General features: G+C 37.0%; 2 protein-coding genes across 6 annotated transcripts in view; one reads left to right on the top strand and one right to left on the bottom strand.

Moving 5' to 3' along the window:
• Positions 1–5,591: 5,591 nt before the first annotated feature.
• Positions 5,592–7,955, top strand: LOC144083340 (peptidyl-prolyl cis-trans isomerase FKBP3-like). 5 transcript variants are annotated; one of them, XR_013303525.1, is made up of 5 exons: positions 5,592–5,983; positions 6,167–6,252; positions 7,374–7,469; positions 7,533–7,650; positions 7,716–7,955. XR_013303525.1 is itself a non-coding variant. In XM_077611090.1 (4 exons), the coding sequence occupies exons 1-3, from the start codon at positions 5,879–5,881 to the stop codon at positions 7,579–7,581; spliced, it is 240 nt and encodes a 79-aa protein (XP_077467216.1). In that variant the 5' UTR covers positions 5,592–5,878; the 3' UTR covers positions 7,582–7,650; positions 7,716–7,955. The 5 variants fall into 5 exon arrangements, 2 of the variants coding, with proteins under 2 accessions (XP_077467216.1, XP_077467217.1); XR_013303527.1 differs by having other exon boundaries at positions 7,882–7,955; XR_013303526.1 differs by lacking the exon at positions 7,533–7,650.
• A 38-nt stretch (positions 7,956–7,993) lies between these two features.
• The window catches only part of dph1 (diphthamide biosynthesis 1), a 155,624-nt gene continuing 144,908 nt past the window's right edge, over positions 7,994–18,709 (bottom strand). The window contains exons 13-18 of the transcript XR_013303524.1: positions 15,038–15,110; positions 12,287–12,845; positions 10,451–10,749; positions 9,051–9,124; positions 8,812–8,959; positions 7,994–8,081 (exon numbers count right to left, since the gene is read on the bottom strand). The gene's annotated coding sequence lies outside the window, so the exon portion shown is untranslated. The remainder of the gene's footprint in view (positions 8,082–8,811; positions 8,960–9,050; positions 9,125–10,450; positions 10,750–12,286; positions 12,846–15,037; positions 15,111–18,709) is intronic.

Raw genomic sequence — 18,709 nt, forward strand, 5'->3', positions numbered from 1 at the left:
CCATGTTGTTTTACCTTGTTTTGTCGCCGGTCTTTTGGTCGTCGGTCTTTTGGTCGCCGGTCTTTTGGTCGCCCGTTGTCGCGGTCCGGGCCACCAAAAGGCCGCGACCAAAAGACCGGCGACCAAAAGACCGGCGACCAATCGACCGCACACGTTATAGACAGTTGCTCAAAGTACCGAATTGGAGTTTAATGGAGAAAATAATGCTAAAAATGACAGTTTATGGGTGCTTTTATATTTTTGTTTTTCTTCACAATTACGCATCAGAAAAATGGAATTGAGTTTGTTTTTGTCTTCTCATTGAATACGATGATTTCTGGTGGAATGCACAAAATAAAGGTGTAGTCCATTACTTTAACATTTGGTATACAGGCATGGCCTACATGACCCAAAATGATCTTTAAGGGTTGAGTTTTTTTGTCTTTTAAACGCCATCTGCCCTATAAAAGTTTAAAAGCAAACTATTCAGGGTTTGACTAATGAAGGCCTATGTACTGAACCTGTGCGTGTGAAAATGACACACTTCCGCCCTTGTGGTATCGCAATAAAAGGGGAAAAGAAGAAAGACGGGCGTCAGAGATGTGGTGATATGTCTGTGGGTACCGACACACAGAGATATATTTGAGCACACGCACACACAACGGCAGAAAGCAAACCACAGGTTTCACTTCTGCATGGTGTGGCAGTAGTCTTGAAACACAACATCCACACTAGGGTCAAGGTTCATGGACAGGTCAGGACAGGCATTCATGTATATACAACCTCTAAATGGAAAGATGCTCCCTAAAAAGAAGCCTGGGGGATACAAGGGAGAGGAAAGGCAAAAGAAAAGCAGCCTAGGAATGCGTCAGCGCTGTACCAGCGTGTTCACGGGAGGCCGAGATGGAGAGAATGATCAGACTTGCCCGAGTTGCCACAGGGAGACACATAAGCTCAAATGGGGAATGTGTGTGTCTGTGTATGTGTTTAGAAATGACACAAACTAACACTGCAATTGGGAACTTGACCCTGGGAATGGAGAGAATGCTCATTAATTGACACCAGCACCCCTCGACCCGCACATGAATAAGCGGTGTGGAAAATGAATGAATATATGTATATATTTCTCATCTGCAATTGGCGGGCAACCAATTCAGGATGTACCATATCCACTGCCCATTGATAGTTGCTCCAGAACCCCCGCAACCTTGGTGAGAATAAACGACTCGGAAGATGAGTTTCTGATCAAGTAGCCCACACTTTTATATCAAATGATATGTTTGTGGAGGCCACCAAGTCTTTATAGGATTATGTTGTTATTGTTTTTATTTATTTTTTGACTTTACCCCAAGTTTACCCAAAACAGTCACTTGCACTTAAAGGTTTCTGGTTCATGAGTGGACTAGGTTTTGTCTGTTTATCTGACTGACTCTTAAAAAATGACCAGATTTAGTAAGGCTTTTTTTTCCATTAAAAATGACCATGTAGATTAAGGCTTTTTTCATTAAAAATAATCATTAATGTAAGGTTTTTATCTTAAGAAAATGACCATATATAGCAAGGGTTTTTTTCTTAAAAATGACCATGAATAGTAAAGCGTTTTTCTTAAAAAATACCATGTATAGTAAGACTTGTTTATCATTAAAAATGACCATGTATAGTAAGGCTTTTTTTCTAAAAAAAAATGACCATGTATAGTAAAGCTTTTTTTCATTAAAAAATGACAATGTACAAGCCTTTTTGTCTTAGAAAAGAGCATAAGATTGTTTTCTTTAAAATATGACCATGTATAGTAGGGCTTTTTTTCATCAAAAATGACCATGTATAGTAAGGCTTTTTCCCCCCCCAAAAAAGACCATGTATAGTACGTTTTTAATCTTTAAAAATGACCATGTATAGTAAGGTTTTTTTCTTTAAAAATGACCATGTATAGCAAGTGTTTTTTCTTAAAAAATGACTTTTTGTCTTAGAAAAGACCACATATAGTAAGTCTTATTTTGTGTGAAAAAGGACCATTTATAGTAAGGCTTTTTTCTTAAAAAATGTATAGTATGGCTTTTTTTCTCATTAAAAATGCATAGCAAGGCTTTTTTTCATTTAAAAATGACCAGGCTTTTTCCCCTCAAAACATGACCATCTATAGTAAGGCTTTTTTTCCTCAAAAAATGACGATGTATAGTAAGTTTTTTTTCTTTAAAAAATGACCATGTATAGCAAGTTTTTTTTCTTAAAAAATGACCATGTATAGTAAGGCTTTTTTTTCTTTAAAAAATTTACCATGTATAGTAAAACTTTTTTTCATTAAAAAATGACAATCTACACTGAGCCTTTTTGTCTTATAAAAGACCACGTATAGTAAGTCTTATTTTGTGTGAAAAAGGACTATTTATAGTAAGGCTTTTTTCTTTAAAAAATGACCATGTATAGTTGGGCTTTTTTTCATTAAAAATGCCCATGTATAGCAAGGCTTTTATTCATTTGGAAATGACCATGTAAAGTAAGGCTTTTTTTCATTAAAATGACCATGTATAGTAAGGCTTTTTTTCCCCTCAAAAAATGACCATGTTTAGTAAGGCTTTTTTTCATTAAAAACGACCATGTATAGTAAGACTTTATTTCATTAATAAACGACCATGTATAGTGAAGCTTTTTTTCTTTAAAAATGATCATATATAGTAGGGCTTTTTTCATTTAAAAATGCCCATGTATAGTAAGGCTTTTTTCATTTAAATGACCATGTATAGTAAGGCTTTTTTTCCTCAAAAAATGACCATGTATAGAAAGGTTTTTTTCTTTAAAAAATGACCAAGTATAGTAATTTTTATCTTAAAAAATGCCCATGCATAGCAAGGCTTTTTTCTTCATTTAAAAATGACCATGTACAGTAAGGCTTTTTTTCCATTAAAATGACCATGTATAGTAAGGCTTTTTTCCTCAAAAATGACCATGTATAGTAAGGCTTTTTTTTCCTCAAAAAATGACCATGTATAGTAATTTTTTTTCTTTAAACATGACCATGTATAGTAAGTTTTTTTAATCTTAAAAAAATGACCATGTATAGTAAGGCTTTTTTCCCTCAAAAATGACCATGTATAGTAAGGCTTTTTTTCATTAAAATGACCATGTATAGTAAGGCTTTTTTTCCCCTCAAAAAATGACCATGTTTAGTAAGGCTTTTTTTCATTAAAAACGACCATGTATAGTAAGACTTTATTTCATTAATAAACGACCATGTATAGTGAAGCTTTTTTTCTTTAAAAATGATCATATATAGTAGGGTTTTTTTCATTTAAAAATGCCCATGTATAGTAAGGCTTTTTTCATTTAAATGACCATGTATAGTAAGGCTTTTTTTCCTCAAAAAATGACCATGTATAGAAAGGTTTTTTTCTTTAAAAAATGACCAAGTATAGTAATTTTTTATCTTAAAAAATGCCCATGCATAGCAAGGCTTTTTTCTTCATTTAAAAATGACCATGTACAGTAAGGCTTTTTTTCCATTAAAATGACCATGTATAGTAAGGCTTTTTTCCTCAAAAATGACCATGTATAGTAAGGCTTTTTTTTCCTCAAAAAATGACCATGTATAGTAATTTTTTTTCTTTAAAAATGACCATGTATAGTAAGTTTTTTTAATCTTAAAAAAATGACCATGTATAGTAAGGCTTTTTTCCCTAAAAAATGACCATGTATAGTAAGGCTTTTTTTCATTAAAATGACCATGTATAGTAAGGCTTTTTTTCCCCTCAAAAAATGACCATGTTTAGTAAGGCTTTTTTTCATTAAAAACGACCATGTATAGTAAGACTTTATTTCATTAATAAACGACCATGTATAGTGAAGCTTTTTTTCTTTAAAAATGATCATATATAGTAGGGCTTTTTTCATTTAAAAATGCCCATGTATAGTAAGGCTTTTTTCATTTAAATGACCATGTATAGTAAGGCTTTTTTTCCTCAAAAAATGACCATGTATAGAAAGGTTTTTTTCTTTAAAAAATGACCAAGTATAGTAATTTTTTATCTTAAAAAATGCCCATGCATAGCAAGGCTTTTTTCTTCATTTAAAAATGACCATGTACAGTAAGGCTTTTTTTCCATTAAAATGACCATGTATAGTAAGGCTTTTTTCCTCAAAAATGACCATGTATAGTAAGGCTTTTTTTTCCTCAAAAAATGACCATGTATAGTAATTTTTTTCTTTAAAAATGACCATGTATAGTAAGTTTTTTTAATCTTAAAAAAATGACCATGTATAGTAAGGCTTTTTTCCCTCAAAAATGACCATGTATAGTAAGGCTTTTTTTTCCTAAAAAAATTACCATGTATAGTAAGGCTTTTTTTTTTTTCATTAAAAACGACCATGTATAGTAAGACTTCTTTTCATTAATAAATGACCATGTATAGTAAGGCTTTTTTTCTTAAAAAATGACCATACATAGTAGGGCTTTTTTCCCATTAAAATACCCATGTATAGTAAGGCTTTTTTCATTAAAATGACCACGTATAATCAGGTTTTTTTCCCTCAAAAAATGACCATGTATAGGAAGTTTTATTTTAAATGACCATGTATGGTAAGGCTTTTTTTCCATTAAAAATGACCATGCATATGAAGACCTTTTTTCATTAATAAACGACCATGTATAGTAAGGCTTTTTTCTTATAAATTGACCATTTATGATAATACTTTTTTTCATTGAAAAATGACCAAGGATATTAAGGCTTTTTCATTAATAAATGACCATGTGAAATCAAAATGAATCAAAATGAATCTCATGGCTTGGTCTCATTATGTCTGTCACATACACAAATAAACTCACACAGTAGTGAAACCTTCTACACACCTTTGCACGCAGTGAGACTTTTGTCGCGATGCACATTGACACAAACACAAAAATACAAAAATTTTAGGGTTGCAAACATTCTATGCAGCCTGCTTGTCGCAGGAGGAGCCTGCTCTCTAGTGGACACTATTTGTAAATGCATACATATGTGGGAAGAGCAGAGAGCTGATTTTGTCTTTCATTATGAAAACTAGTTTTGCATTTTCTCGTAGCGACTTCAACGTATCAATCCAACCCTCAAAAACTATTTTATGGCTATAAAACCTCTACTGCAGCTACAGCTGCGACACATAAAAAATGATCAATAAATCAATGCACAAAAATGGGGTAAAATCCACTTCCTAGCAGCATTTCATGATTAAATACAAATACTGGAGCTTTTCAGAAATTACAACCGGGCCGGGGGGTGATTTTCCCGGGAAAAGACAGTAATGAACGTCAATGGCGTACGGGCAAACATTGTCCGAAAATGGGGTAAAATCCAGCCGAAAACAGGATTTATTGATTAAATACAAATACTGGAGCTTTTTAGACATCAGAACCGGGCCCGGAGTATCATTTCCACGGTAAAAAGACAGCGATGAACGTCGATACGTCCATATACGTCCATACGTGAAACGGCAAAAAAATGCACTGCCACTGTTTAAATGTCTAGAAGTAAAAAAAAAAAAAACACTAAAGTGCATGTCATCACAATGTTCATAATGTGCAATACTGTATTTTAAAGGATTAAAGCCCAACCAAAAAATATTTACAGCTCCCCCACTAACTAATGCACGTTATGATGAAAACAATGTGTTTTTTTAAAGTATGAATGCGCAATCAACACGTATTTACAGCCCCGCCCCACCCACTGACTAATGCATGTTATTATGAAAACAATGTATTTTTTTAAGTATTAAAGTCCAACCAAAAAGCATTTACAGCCACCCCCCACACACACACACTGACTAACGCACGTTATTATGAAAACAATTTATATTTTGTGTGTCTATTTTGAATAGGCGTGGCCGAGGTCACAGTTCAAATTGCCGACGTCAAACCCCAACATGGCTGATGAACCAGGAAGCAAGACGGGTGTGCACTGCAGAGCAGCTCAAAAGTGACGATTTGCTGAAGAATGCCGGACAAACTTCCTCACAGGACGATGCAGCACATTCGGTACGTTGTCATTTGGGGATTTCGAAGCCCCAGTTCTCGTCTTAAGAGTGATAAGAGCATGATTCGTTGACGTGATGTAGCCCCATGTGTGTGCAGACAGCAAAATGTTTGCAAACAAATTGGCTGCATTGCGTTACCGATCGCTCTTTGTTTAAAAAGAAATCATTCCATTGTGTGTTTCAGTCCCTCAACGAGCACAGACTGCTGGGAAACCTCAAGAATGTGGCCAAAACGACCAGAAAGGGGCATCTTATCGACGCCATAACAAAGTGAGTCATTTTTAAATGGTTCCGATTTTCTCTATCCGTGTAATATTTAAACGTCAGCGTTCAGTATTCAAGGCTTTGCGCAATTGGCTCGTTTTTCATCATGATACATTCAACTTTTGAATGAAAACACTAACTAGCTTGGTGTTTTTTAATAGCAAAAACCTGTGGATAAGTCACCCACACAAATGCCATTAGTGGATGTGTAAGGAATAAACGGTAATCCCTCGATTATCGCGGTTAATGTAGACCAGACATGGCTGCAATAAATGAAAAACTGTAAAGTAGGGTCATCCCTATTGAATTTAATTTTAAAAAAACTACTATAGTGGCAAGTGTAGGAGTAGTTTCCGCTTGTGAGTTTCACATCTTTCTGAACTTACAAATAATAATCGAACATAGGCTTTGTCGTCATTGACTCGACAAAAGCCTAATTGTCGTCATGCCCAGATAACTGCATATGACGAAATTGGTAATTGGTACAAAAAATTCTGCCATGTAGTGGAACTGTGCAATCAAATAGATTATATACTTTTACCCTGTTAACTTTCTTAAAGACCTCAGGGCTTTGACTGTTTCATTTTTTGTTTTAAATGTGGTTTTGACAAAACCTAAGAGACATTTATTCAACAATAGTGCAGGTGTCATTTTTGACTTAAACATTTTTTCCTTGGCATAAGAAGAGAAAAACGGAAGCTTTTTGGATTTTTTTTTTTTTTAAGAATGAATGGATTTGAAATCATTGACAAACTCAAGGCAGATGTAGGATTTATTTTATTTATTATTTTCATGTAGTTTGTACCTTGTGGGCCCCTGTCCAGTGTGGTTTCTATATTTCCCCACCACATCAAGATCTTGATTATTTGTTTGTGGAGGAAACCATGAAAAATAGACTGAATAGGGGCCTTTAAAGACTCAGATCATTTTTTAGTCTCTCTGCAGCAGACAAAAAGAAAACTAGACCATCAGGAGTGTCTAAATAATGGGTACCCTTTTGATGTTTTATAGAAAAAAGCTAAATGTAGGAGGTTTTTTTAGTTAAATTTGACTTAATTAGGCCCTAGTCTGTATTTCTTTTTTATGTAACTTAATCTATTGTGCCTTGACCCCTTTTTGTTTTCCAGAGTTCCACCCATGTTGAAATAGGCTGACGCACCCCCTCATTTCTCGGTGCTGGGGGTTACGCCAGAACCTATCTCCAAACTTTTTCAAAATAAAAGGTAAGACCTTGCGAATGGTTTTTATTTAACTTTGTGTATTGACCCCTTTTTTTTGTTTTCCAGAATTCCACCCAAGGGGACCTGGTTTCCTGCCTATGTACAGATAGGCTGACGCACCCCCTCATTTCTCGGTGCTGGGGGTTACGCCAGAACCTATCTCCAAACTTTTTCAAAATAAAAGGTAAGACCTTGCGAATGGTTTTTTACTAAACTTTGTGTATTGACCCCTTTTTTTTTATTTTCCAGAATTCCACAAGGGGGACAAGGTTTCCTGCCTATGTACAGATAGGCTCAGGCACCCCCCTTTTCGCGGTGCTGGTGGTTACGCGAAAACCTATCAGTGGAGTTTTTCAAAATAAAAGCTAAGACCTTGTGAATGGTTTTACTTTGTATTGACCCCCCTTTTTTCCAGATTTCCACCTGGTGCCAAGGGGAGTTTCTTTGTCAATTCTCCAAAGTTTTTCAAAATAAAAGTTTTTTAATGTATACATGTGTTTGTCTTTAACAAAAAATGCAAGTAACAATCAAAGTTTAAAAAATTTATTTACAGGGAAACATTTCAACTTTAATATATTTTGAAGTGTTGATTGGTGTAGCCAGTCTTTTCTCCACCTGTAGACATAAGACAAGATGTTTTAGTTAAAGGTTCACAAAACAATTTTACACTTACAATTATTTTTTGTAAAATACACTTAGAAAATAAAATTAGAAAAAAAAACTGGGAATAAACACTTAAAAATAAAAGAAAGAAAATTAAAGAATGGAATAAACACAGAAAATAAAATTAGAAAAACTGGGGTGATAAACACTTAGAAAATAAAATTAGAAGAAAGAAAAAAAAAACTGGGGTGATAAACACTTAGAAAATAAAATTAGAAGAAAAAAAACTGGGGTAATAAACACTTAAAAAAATAAAATTAGAAGAAAGAAAATTAAAAAATGGAATAAACACTTAGAAAATAAAATTAGAAGAAAGAAAAAAAAGATGGGGGAATATACACTTAGAAAATAAAATTAGAAGAAAGAAAAAAAAGATGGGGGAATAAACAAAATAAAATTAGGGAAAAAAGCTGGGGGAATAAACTTAGAAAAAAATGGGAAAACACTTGGAAAAATTAGGAAAAAAAAGGTGGGGAAATAAACACGGAAAATAAAATATGGGGAATAAACACTTAGAAAATAAAATTAGGAAAAAAAGGCTGGGGGAATAAACTTAGAAAAAATGGGAAAATGGAAAAATTAGGAAAAAAGCTGGGGGAATAAACAGAAAATAAAATTAGAAAAAAAAATGGGAATAAATACTTAGATTTCCTGCTCTAACATTAACTGAGATCCTTCTTACCTTAAAGATTTAGTCAAAGAGCTGTGGAAATGAATCGCCAGTGAAACATCACCATGATGATTTAGGCTTTTATTTAATTTGGCATTTTCAGAAGTACAGAGACACCATATGATTCAAGTGGGCAACTTGCAAGGAAGATCTCTCAGGCCTGTTGCATGCAAAAAAATAGCAAAAGTTAGAATATATAGAATGGAGATTCAACTTTTTTTTTTTTTTGGGGGGGGGGGGGGTAGTTTTACCTTCATCTGGCCCACTCTCCTCTTCTATAACCTCAATAGTGCTCTAGGCATGCTGGAAGAGCTGCATCTTGGTGCTAAACAGGGAAAATTTGCACACAAAAAAGCATAAGTTAGCATATATAGAGCCTGGAGATTCAACAGATTGGTGTAGTTGTTTTGGGGGGGGGGGGTGAAGTAACTTTATCTTGATGCTAAACAGGGAAAACTTGATTTAACCAAGGTATTTTGGGGTTGCCAAACAATTACGGGATAGAGAAATCTTACAAGAAATTTAATAAACGATCAAGATAAAGAATGAAAATTAGTTAGCAAGTGCCAAGTGCTATTTTTCATTTTCCAGACAAGGCGATTAAATATACAGACTGATGTTAACAGCTAGGACAAGGGTGTCAAACTCGGGTTGGTTCGCGGGTCGCAATAACGTCAACTCGATTTCACGTGGGCTGGACCATTTTTGAAATAATATTTTGATATATTTTTCTATTTAAATTGGATTAAAAAAACCTATCAAAAGCCCTAAATATTCAGTTTTTATAGATCTAAAAGAATGTTTGTTTGATCTTTTTTTTTCTTCATGAGGGAAAATATCTTATAGTAATTTGTTTTTCATTTCCAAAGGAAACAAAATATTTTTGGGAATATGTTCAATATTAGAGTGGAAAACAGAATTTTTTAAATATATTTATTTTTAGATTTTACTAAATGCTTTTTGAACTAAAATTACAATTATTGATTTAAAAAGGGGAAATATAATATACATGTATAATCTTCATTTGAATTTGATCCTAACAGAGAGTCGGCACTCATGATTTACTTTCTCGGGCCGCACAAAATGACGCGGCGGGCCAGATTTGGCCCCCGGGCCGCTGCTTTGTCACCAGTGGGCTAGTAGAAAGTTGGCTTAATAGTTTTGTATACGGCGATCAAATATACAGACTGACGTTAACAGTTAGGAGAAAGTTGGCTTAACAGTTTTGTATATGATTTTTTTGTAAAAAACAGATAAAAACAACAATTACAAATCGGCAACGGGTGTTAAGCACTCGCAATGTCGTGCCCCTGGATATCATTCTAGAGTGAGCATTTAGCCAGCAAACTGTCGTTTGATGACTCGGCGTTGTTGGATTAAATTTAAAGTCTTGCCACACGACTCAATAATGGAGAGAAAACGGACAACATACTTTTTAAGTCAAATCGTGACACTAACGCTAATGTTAACTAGTAACATACGGCACAGAGCCGGTGAGGAAAAGAAGCGCAAATTTAAATTGTCGACGGTGTGCTAAACCTGGCATTAAACTAAGATATTTGTTGGCGTTTTGGGCTCAATTGATTGCTGAAAAATCTCCCGATAGCGTGATAAAAACGCATTTAAGCCAGTGAATTGCTCTATTCCTTACCTCGTTAGCATGCATGCTCGTCGACCGTCAGCGTGTGAAAGGCTTCCCAAAAGGAATGGTTACTGAGCATGCGCTTAATTAACTCGTCTGCGAGCAATGAGTATCCCTACGCCTGCGACAAGGCAATGACGTATCCCTACCCCTGCGACAAGACAATGAAGTATCCCTACGCCTGGGAGAAGGCATTAGTGTCACCAAATCAAATTCTGATTGGTTAAAGCAACAGTGTTATCGACGCTTGTTTAATGCAGCAGAGACTGCAGAACTGATTGTGAAGATCTTCAGGCAGATTTCTGACCCTGGCAACAAATAATGGCAGAAATGTGATTGGTTAAATGATTCAATATGAAAACACACATCTGGAAGCAGTGCAACCAGGGGGAAAAGCAATGAAAGGAAGCTAACAGACAATTTGGAATTATTTAATAAGTATTCATGGACAAAATATAATTAACATCAGTCTGTGATTCAGATATTTCTTAGGCCAGCAGAGAAGGCCTTGAAGGCCCTGACGGCACACCACTGATTATATATATATATATATATATATATATATATATATATATATATATATATATATATATATATATATATATATATATATATATATATATATATATATATATATATATATATATATATGTCAAGTTGAAATGCAAATTTAAACAGGAAATTCTGAACGACTTGGGATTTGACCAATTAAAGCACACTAGATGCATTTAATCATTCTGTTTGCCTTTTTCTACAATCCCTATGTTCTTTGATGTTAATGTTAAAATAAAAAAGTTAAACAAAGAAGGTTTTACAAAAGAAAGACACCAATAAAACAAGTTAGTACAAAAACAACACAGTGACACAAACCATAACCTGCAAAAACAAGTGTGTGTTGAGCAGATATCTAAAGAGTTCTACGGGCAGTTTTTTTTTTGAAGAACTGGCCTTGCATCGCCTTAAGTAGGAGCCTCACTCATGCGTATGTGTTTGTATGTTGATGACGAGAGGCGGTAGCCGTAGCAACAGCAGCCCTGCCGTTGTTTTGGCTACACTCGCTACGCACTGATTGCACTTACTGCACTTTTGTACTGTTCTTTTGGTTTGATGGCAATAGACATCCAATCCATCTGAACTGAACATCACGTTTACTAAAATGGATTGATGTATAGCAGATAAAAAATAAAATCAAACTAAACAAGTGTCAATATAAAATAAAGTAATGAAGTATCTCATCTCATCTCATTCTCTGAACCTCTTTATCCTCATTAGTGTCACGGGGTAATGAAGTATATTGACTATATATGACCAGAGTTTAGTTTTGTTATTATTTATTTGAATTGTCGTAAGTTTGTTTGCCTTAAAATTGCGAAAATTATGTAAAAGAATACTGCAAAAAAATAGAGCGGCTTTCCCTACAAAGAAATTAAAGCAATAGTGAAACAAGATCCTTCGCTGCCTACCCTCCCAGTTGCATTTAATTTGACATCAGCCTCTGTCAATGGCAGCCAATGGGCTAATCTGAATTCGCATCATCATAACAATGTCTGGGCAGTGCATTGACTCGCTACTCAGTTTATATCACAAATCCGATTGGAGAATGTCTATCGTCTATGATTTTAAAAGGCCCTGGAGTCATATTTGTAATTGTTATCCTCGAGTGCATGAAATTGATTTGACAACGGAAAACCTCAGTGGTCTCCACCTCGTAGCTCAACCTTGCTCGTACACGCAACAAATTGCTAGGCCGGCATCAAAGCCACATGGAAGCAATAACCCAACATGTAGAAACACGCAGCTTGAGTCCATCTCCTTGAGATTCCCCAACATTATTCCACAGCTTACCTTCTTCCCCTTCTCCAGGGCAGCTGTGTGCGAGCGGACAGGTGTTACCCAGCCGTGCGTTCGCTCCCCTGGCCTCGCAGGCGTCTCGCCGAGGAAGATAAGGTCTGTTTGAAAGGCAACGAGAGACACTGTCGGTAAGCCAAGCGTCTTTCAAGGCCAACAACAGCTGCCTGTGTGTTTGATCTGGAACCAGAACCTGACAGCACATCATAACCACATCCAATCAGCCTCTCTGGAACAATAGGAAGGATGTAAAAGTCAACGTAGGAAAAATACAAAAACACACAAATGCATCTCGGCTGATGTATTCCAGGGGATTTTTCAATGGGTTTTTCAAGTTCAAGTGTACATTTTATTGGCGAGCAAAAGCCAACACATGTCATGGTCGAGTGTGTGAGAGCACGTTAGAATAAAAGCAAACATCATAAGACCAAAAAAATGCTTAAAGACTAAGCCAAGATGAAGTTTCCCCATCCTGATCACCTTTGGATGATTTTATAGGTCAAGGAAGCCAATTCGATGACATACAATCGAAAAACTGTGGTTTGTTCCAGTCACTCTGAAAATGAAGGAAATAAAACGGGATTAAATAGACACATTGCACTGGTCAAGAAACTATAATTCAAAAAATGCCTAGACTTACTGATTAAAAAGCAAATAAGAGGATCTGCATTACATCATTTTTTGTCAACATAATTGAGTAAAAGAAAATGGATTTGTTTTCATGTGCTTATGCTTAGGCTTTATAAAGCATCACGGCAAAATAAATCATTTCACCCTAAGTCGTCTTTCTGAACTGTGGAAATTAATGTTTCAGTGTTGCCTGAGAAATAGAAAGAAAATTGAATTTTTAATAAAAAGGTAGCCACTGACTAGTGGTGTAGACGCATAAGAAAAGTAGCAATGACAAAGCAACAATTGCTTTGAAAATGTTAAACTTTAGATAGAATTTTTAGAAAAATACAAACTATTTACAGATACAATACAGGATGACATTATATTTAAATATTTTCTCCCACTTAAATGTGTCTCGTTTCACTAAGATGAATATTTCTGGGTAAAAATAAAATAAGTGCCCACTGCACAAGTATCTTTTGTAAAAGATAGATTCAAGCAAAACAGGCTTTTGCAAAGATCAAAAGATTTGTATTTTGTCAACTAAAAAAGATGAGGGTTGAAAACAGCAAAATATATTTTAAAAAAGCACACACACACACACACACACACACACACACACACACAATACAACACAGACACAGTGTTAGTGCACCCAGTTAAATGATCACGTATGTGTACTGTGAAGTCTCGATTTAGCATCTTCACTTCCTCCAAAACGAGTGATAAATTATGCGTGCGGCCCACTGCTCCATGGAATGTAAAAAGTTGTAAATCATCCAGTGGGCCCTCATTTACTTTTGCTTTTAATTAGCTATCAAAGTGTGTGTATGTGTGAGTGTGTGTGGGGGCTCACAGAGTGCACCGATAGGGCAAAGTCACCCGTGCACTGCATCACCACCGCAAAGTCCTAAAAAGTCATTCTCTCAAACAAAAGGTCAACTATAAAATGTTTCTTTTCCATATAGCTCATTCTGTATTTCTTTCTCTCCCATGTTTCCCCCTTTCGTTGTGCTGTTTGTTGGTTACCAGGATTACGCAGAACCAATTTTTGGCGACATGTTGTGGAGGGGTGGGGCTAAAGCCAAGATAGAAAGTATCTTATTTGGGTGGGGATGAAGTTGTACTGGTCTGGGAAATATTTTTAGACACATTTTTTTTTTCATCATTTTAACTTGTTCATTGGTGTTGACACCCATAGACAACAAATTCATTTGATGATGATGTTACAGTGTAGTTGCCAGATCAGACTTCTATCATCGACAATGGCAGCCAATAATATAACATTAGAGTAAAGAGAGTTACAACAGTAGGGAGAATGTTGTGGATAACAATAAAAGAAGAGGGAAAACTTTGAAATATTCCCTTTTGTTATATGCAAATCTGTGAATTATTATTATTATTATTATTATTATTATTATTTGTACATCATTAATAAAGAGGTGCAGAAAATGAATGAATTCATAATAATTCCGACAAAACAAACAGAATGGCACAAGGCATTTTTTTTCATCAGAAGTGACGTTTGTCAGATGAAGTGAAACCAGTCACACACCACAGCAGCCAAAAGTTTGTTTGTGACCCCAGGTCAACCGTGCGCAAAGTGACAAAAAGGCAAACAGAGTGTCACTTCTAGAGAATTACCCGATATGGTGAGCCCATGTGGCTTCCCCATCGCTCGCCACTTCCCGTCTACGAGGGAAGCGGGCCGGTGCCAAGGTCAAGTGTTTATGGCCAAACTCACCACATTCCCACAAGCTTTGCGACGGCCGACGTGACTCTCGACATGGCGGCCGACCACAGACAGTGTGCTCTGTGCGTCACCACAAATACTCTACATGTGCACTTACGTTCAAATAGACTTGTACACCCTGAACAGACTAAAGTTCAAGTCAATGTATTTGATGTGGGTTTTTTTTAAATTAAAAAGTGTGTTTTTGTTACATGTGACCCGTTAAAGTTGGTAGTTCAACACATTAATAAGTGCTTAAAATACACTGTGGTGAACACACTTTACGCTTTGTGGATGACTCAGAGATGGCATCTGATTCAGTTCTTCCTTTTATATATAATTGTTACTCCATGACAGCTTCCTTGTTTTTCTGATGGCATAACATCAAAATTATCTGCTTTTACCTCATTGGACGCCGGTGGCAGCGATAGACTTCCATTCCATTTGAAGTGGGAGGGTACAGCCAGGGGGTTCAATCTGGATCAAAACAGAGTAAAAAAAGTCTGATTTTTTTTACAAATATTTCTACTGCTTTAGGTGAAATGGAACGATAATTGCATTAAATGTACACATATCGTAGTAAATCAATCGAAGGCCCTCAAATCAAATTTAAATTGAATCTTGGCAAACTTCGTAATAACTATGAAGAAGCCTGTTTTGAAATGTGCTAGGAAACATAGGGAAACACACTATGCAGCCCGCCCTAAGATTCAAACTGACTGTGAGGCAGGCGTACAGCACAAGTTGTTTCTCCTACATAGCAATGCTGAAACTGGAACACTTTCTCACCGCATCAGTATCGCTTTAAAACTCCCCGTCTTAGTATTCAAAGCTCACATGCTGTGTTTAGAATGCTATATTTTGCCACAAAAGTGCAATATTTGACCACAGTGGCAGTACATCGTGCCATATTTTTGAAGCAATTATGGTTTGGGGGTTAGGTAGATTCAATTATTTCCATAACAAAGCTTTTTTCCTTCCCCTGGTGTAAAAATATAACCATTTTGGATAAATCCAATCACCTTTCTTTAAAGCTCTCCTAATGACAGGCTGCACATGGGGCGAGTGCCACCGGCTTGGAGCAAAATGACCATTTCCAAAAAGCACCAACCACAAATCGCCCCCCTTCTGTGCGCTTCTCCATGTGAGCACGCCACCGCCAAATTGAAAAGGACGCCACTCGGCGGCTTCTGAGTGTGTGTTGGCACATTCTGGGAGAGGTTGACCAGAGATAGATTACACACCCAGCGTGTGCGGTCGATGTGCCGCCTCTAAATCACTGTGGATGAGGGCCCCGTGTCGTGACCCACGCTGCACTGTCTCACTGCAGGAATGAAAAAAAAGTCCTGCCATTCACACACACCATAATGTCACACTACTGGCACCACACCTGCCATGTGAGGTCCTATTAAATATATATACATATATACAATATATATCTCAGTAAAACATTTTTTTTTGTTTTTGCATTATGCATTGACTGCGTGCCACATGTGGGACATTCGGAAATAGCGAATGGTATATTTTGCTAGTTGAGGAATAGTGGAAAAATGATGTGTCACATTCATTCATTCATTATCCGTACCGCTTCTCCTCAAAAGCATTGTGGAGGGTGCTGGAGCCCAACCCAGCCAATTATGGGCGGGGGACAACCCGAATTGGTGGCCAGCCAATCGCAAGTCACATTCATGCTCACACTCATACCTAGGGGCAATTTAGAGTGTCGAACCAGCCTACGCTGCATGTCTTTGGGATGTGGGAGGAAACCGGAGTATCCGGAGAAAACCCAGTCCAGCCCGAGGGGAACATAGAAACTCCACACAGAAGGATTGAATCTTGGATCTTAGAACTGTGAGGCCAACGCGCTAACCATTCGTACACTGGGCCGCCCCATGAGTGTAATAATATGGTATAATAGAGGATTCAAAACCCACAATTTTCACAGTGAACATGTATATCCTAGACTTTTCCGGGATAAACACGACACTTTTCCAATGGGCTCCTAGCTCAAACTTTTTATGGCACAACGGTTCTTGGAATTTGTATCAGCAGCCAAATTGTATTGATGCAAGTCTAAGGTTAAGTCTGTTGCCTTGTTGAATACTCACTGTTTTCCTGGAAAAACTATTCAACACCCAAAGTTGTTCCAGCACTTTTTCCACTTTTTCTTTCTAAACGATTCATTACCAACACTAAAACAGAAAATAGCCACAGTTTACCAGCAAATGGGTCAACACCCAAATCTTTTCTAAAAAAAAGTTCTGGTCACCCATGTTTTGCCAGGAATGGCAGTGAACACCACACATTATTATTTCTCATCTATTACGTCGGCCTCACAGTGTGCGACCTGGGTTCAAATCCAGGTTCGTCCACCTGTGTGCCGTTTGCATGTTCTCCCCGGGTACTCCGGTTTCTTCCCACATTCCAAAGACATGCATGGTAGGCTGATTGAGTGTGAATGGTTGTTTTTGTCTTTGTGCCCTGCAATTGGCTGGCCACCAATTCAGGGTGTCCCCGACCTCTGGCCCGAAGTCAGCTGGGATAGGCTCCAGCACCCACCGCGACCCTAGTGAGGATAAAGCATTCAGAAAATGAGATGAGAGACTCTATGTCACATTTTTTAAGGTATGCAAAGACATTAGTATCAAGCAGCCTGGCATACTACATAGCACACGTTGTCCAGAGTGACACTGACATCTACTGGTGGACAAGTCAAACAACATGTTGAGTAGTTAAAATTACAGGATGAACCTAAAATGCTAACCTGAACATTATGTTTAGACAGCGTGATCTTCATCAATTTGCTCTCTTTTAACAATGAGATAAAAGTTCAAATTCACAATAGGAAATTGAACCTTTGGGTTACATACAACACAACATCCATACAAACAATGGGCACCAGGCGGGGAGACACTGAATTGGGGGCCACCCAATCACAGGGCACAAGGAGACAGACAACCATTCATCCACACTCATATCTAGGGGCAATTTAGAGTGTCCAACCAGCCTATCTTGCATATTTGTGGGATGTGGTATGAAACCAGAGTTCCCGGAGAAAACCCACGCAAACTCCACACAGTCATTAACAATGCTATATACATGTTTCTGATTTAAGGATACGCGGTACAAATAATGAATGAATGTTTTAGATTTGGTGGTGTGATAAACTGTGGATAGTCTCCATGTGGAAAATAATAATAATAAAAGAAAAAGGGGCAATTGTTTTAGATTTGGCCAAATTCCATCACGGTGTTGGGGAAAAAAAGGCAGGCCTATGGAGGTGGCATGAAGCAAATCCTCGGCTACACCTTTCAATACACTCTCACGCAAGCACACTTGCACATCTTTATGCTTGTGCTTCTCTGTCAAGGTTATCCAGGGGAGATGACACAAAGATGTGTGCTTGCGTGGGGGAGGGGGTGGCGGGGTGACTCATCTGGATGAGTCATGTGCATTGTGTGTGGACAGCTCAGGGATGGATAGATGGCTGGATGGAGCGAGGCAGTGGATGGATACACCTTTTACAGTGAGCGCCTACCCTGGCAACCCCCCACCCCCACCTATCTGACTTAATACAACAAACGTATGTGTTGCATTTGTGTACATGAGCACGACTCCTGCGCTCCACCAAATACAATTTTAATGGGAGTATACGTTGAATTCGGTAGAATACTCAGGGGCTCATTGCTATTCAACACTAGCTCATACAAGCAGCATACAGTAGAGGAGCAAAGACAGTGCAAGGCACATTGTTGAGCAACTGTTAAAAAAAATACACATACAGAACTACAACAGTCACAGTCCTGATTTTTTTCTGGGTACTCTGGTTTCATTCTGCTTCCCAAAAACATGCATGGTAGGCTGGTAAAACACTTTAAATTGCCCTTAAGTATTAGTATGAGTCTGAATGGTTGTCCGTCTCCTTGTGAAAAATTGAAACATTGGGTAAAATATAAATGAATATGATGATTTGCAAATCCTCGATCATTTAATTATTTTACAACCACTCTTACCTTTTTCAATGATACCTACCATTCACCTTTTTGTGAACAATAAGCCAACGAAACAAGTAAAAA

Source organism: Stigmatopora argus, chromosome 10 (assembly GCF_051989625.1).
Source record: "Stigmatopora argus isolate UIUO_Sarg chromosome 10, RoL_Sarg_1.0, whole genome shotgun sequence".
In the NCBI taxonomy this organism is placed as follows: Eukaryota; Metazoa; Chordata; class Actinopteri; order Syngnathiformes; family Syngnathidae; genus Stigmatopora; species Stigmatopora argus.

Excerpts from the sequence above, each read along its gene's own strand:
- LOC144083340 (XM_077611090.1), top strand. The coding sequence starts at position 5,879 with ATGAACCAGGAAGCAAGACGGGTGTGCACTGCAGAGCAGCTCAAAAGT. Across the intron at positions 5,984-6,166 it reads AGGACGATGCAGCACATTCG|TCCCTCAACGAGCACAGACT; the intron begins GTACGTTGTCAT and ends TGTGTGTTTCAG. Across the intron at positions 6,253-7,532 it reads CTTATCGACGCCATAACAAA|AATTCCACCCAAGGGGACCT; the intron begins GTGAGTCATTTT and ends TTTGTTTTCCAG.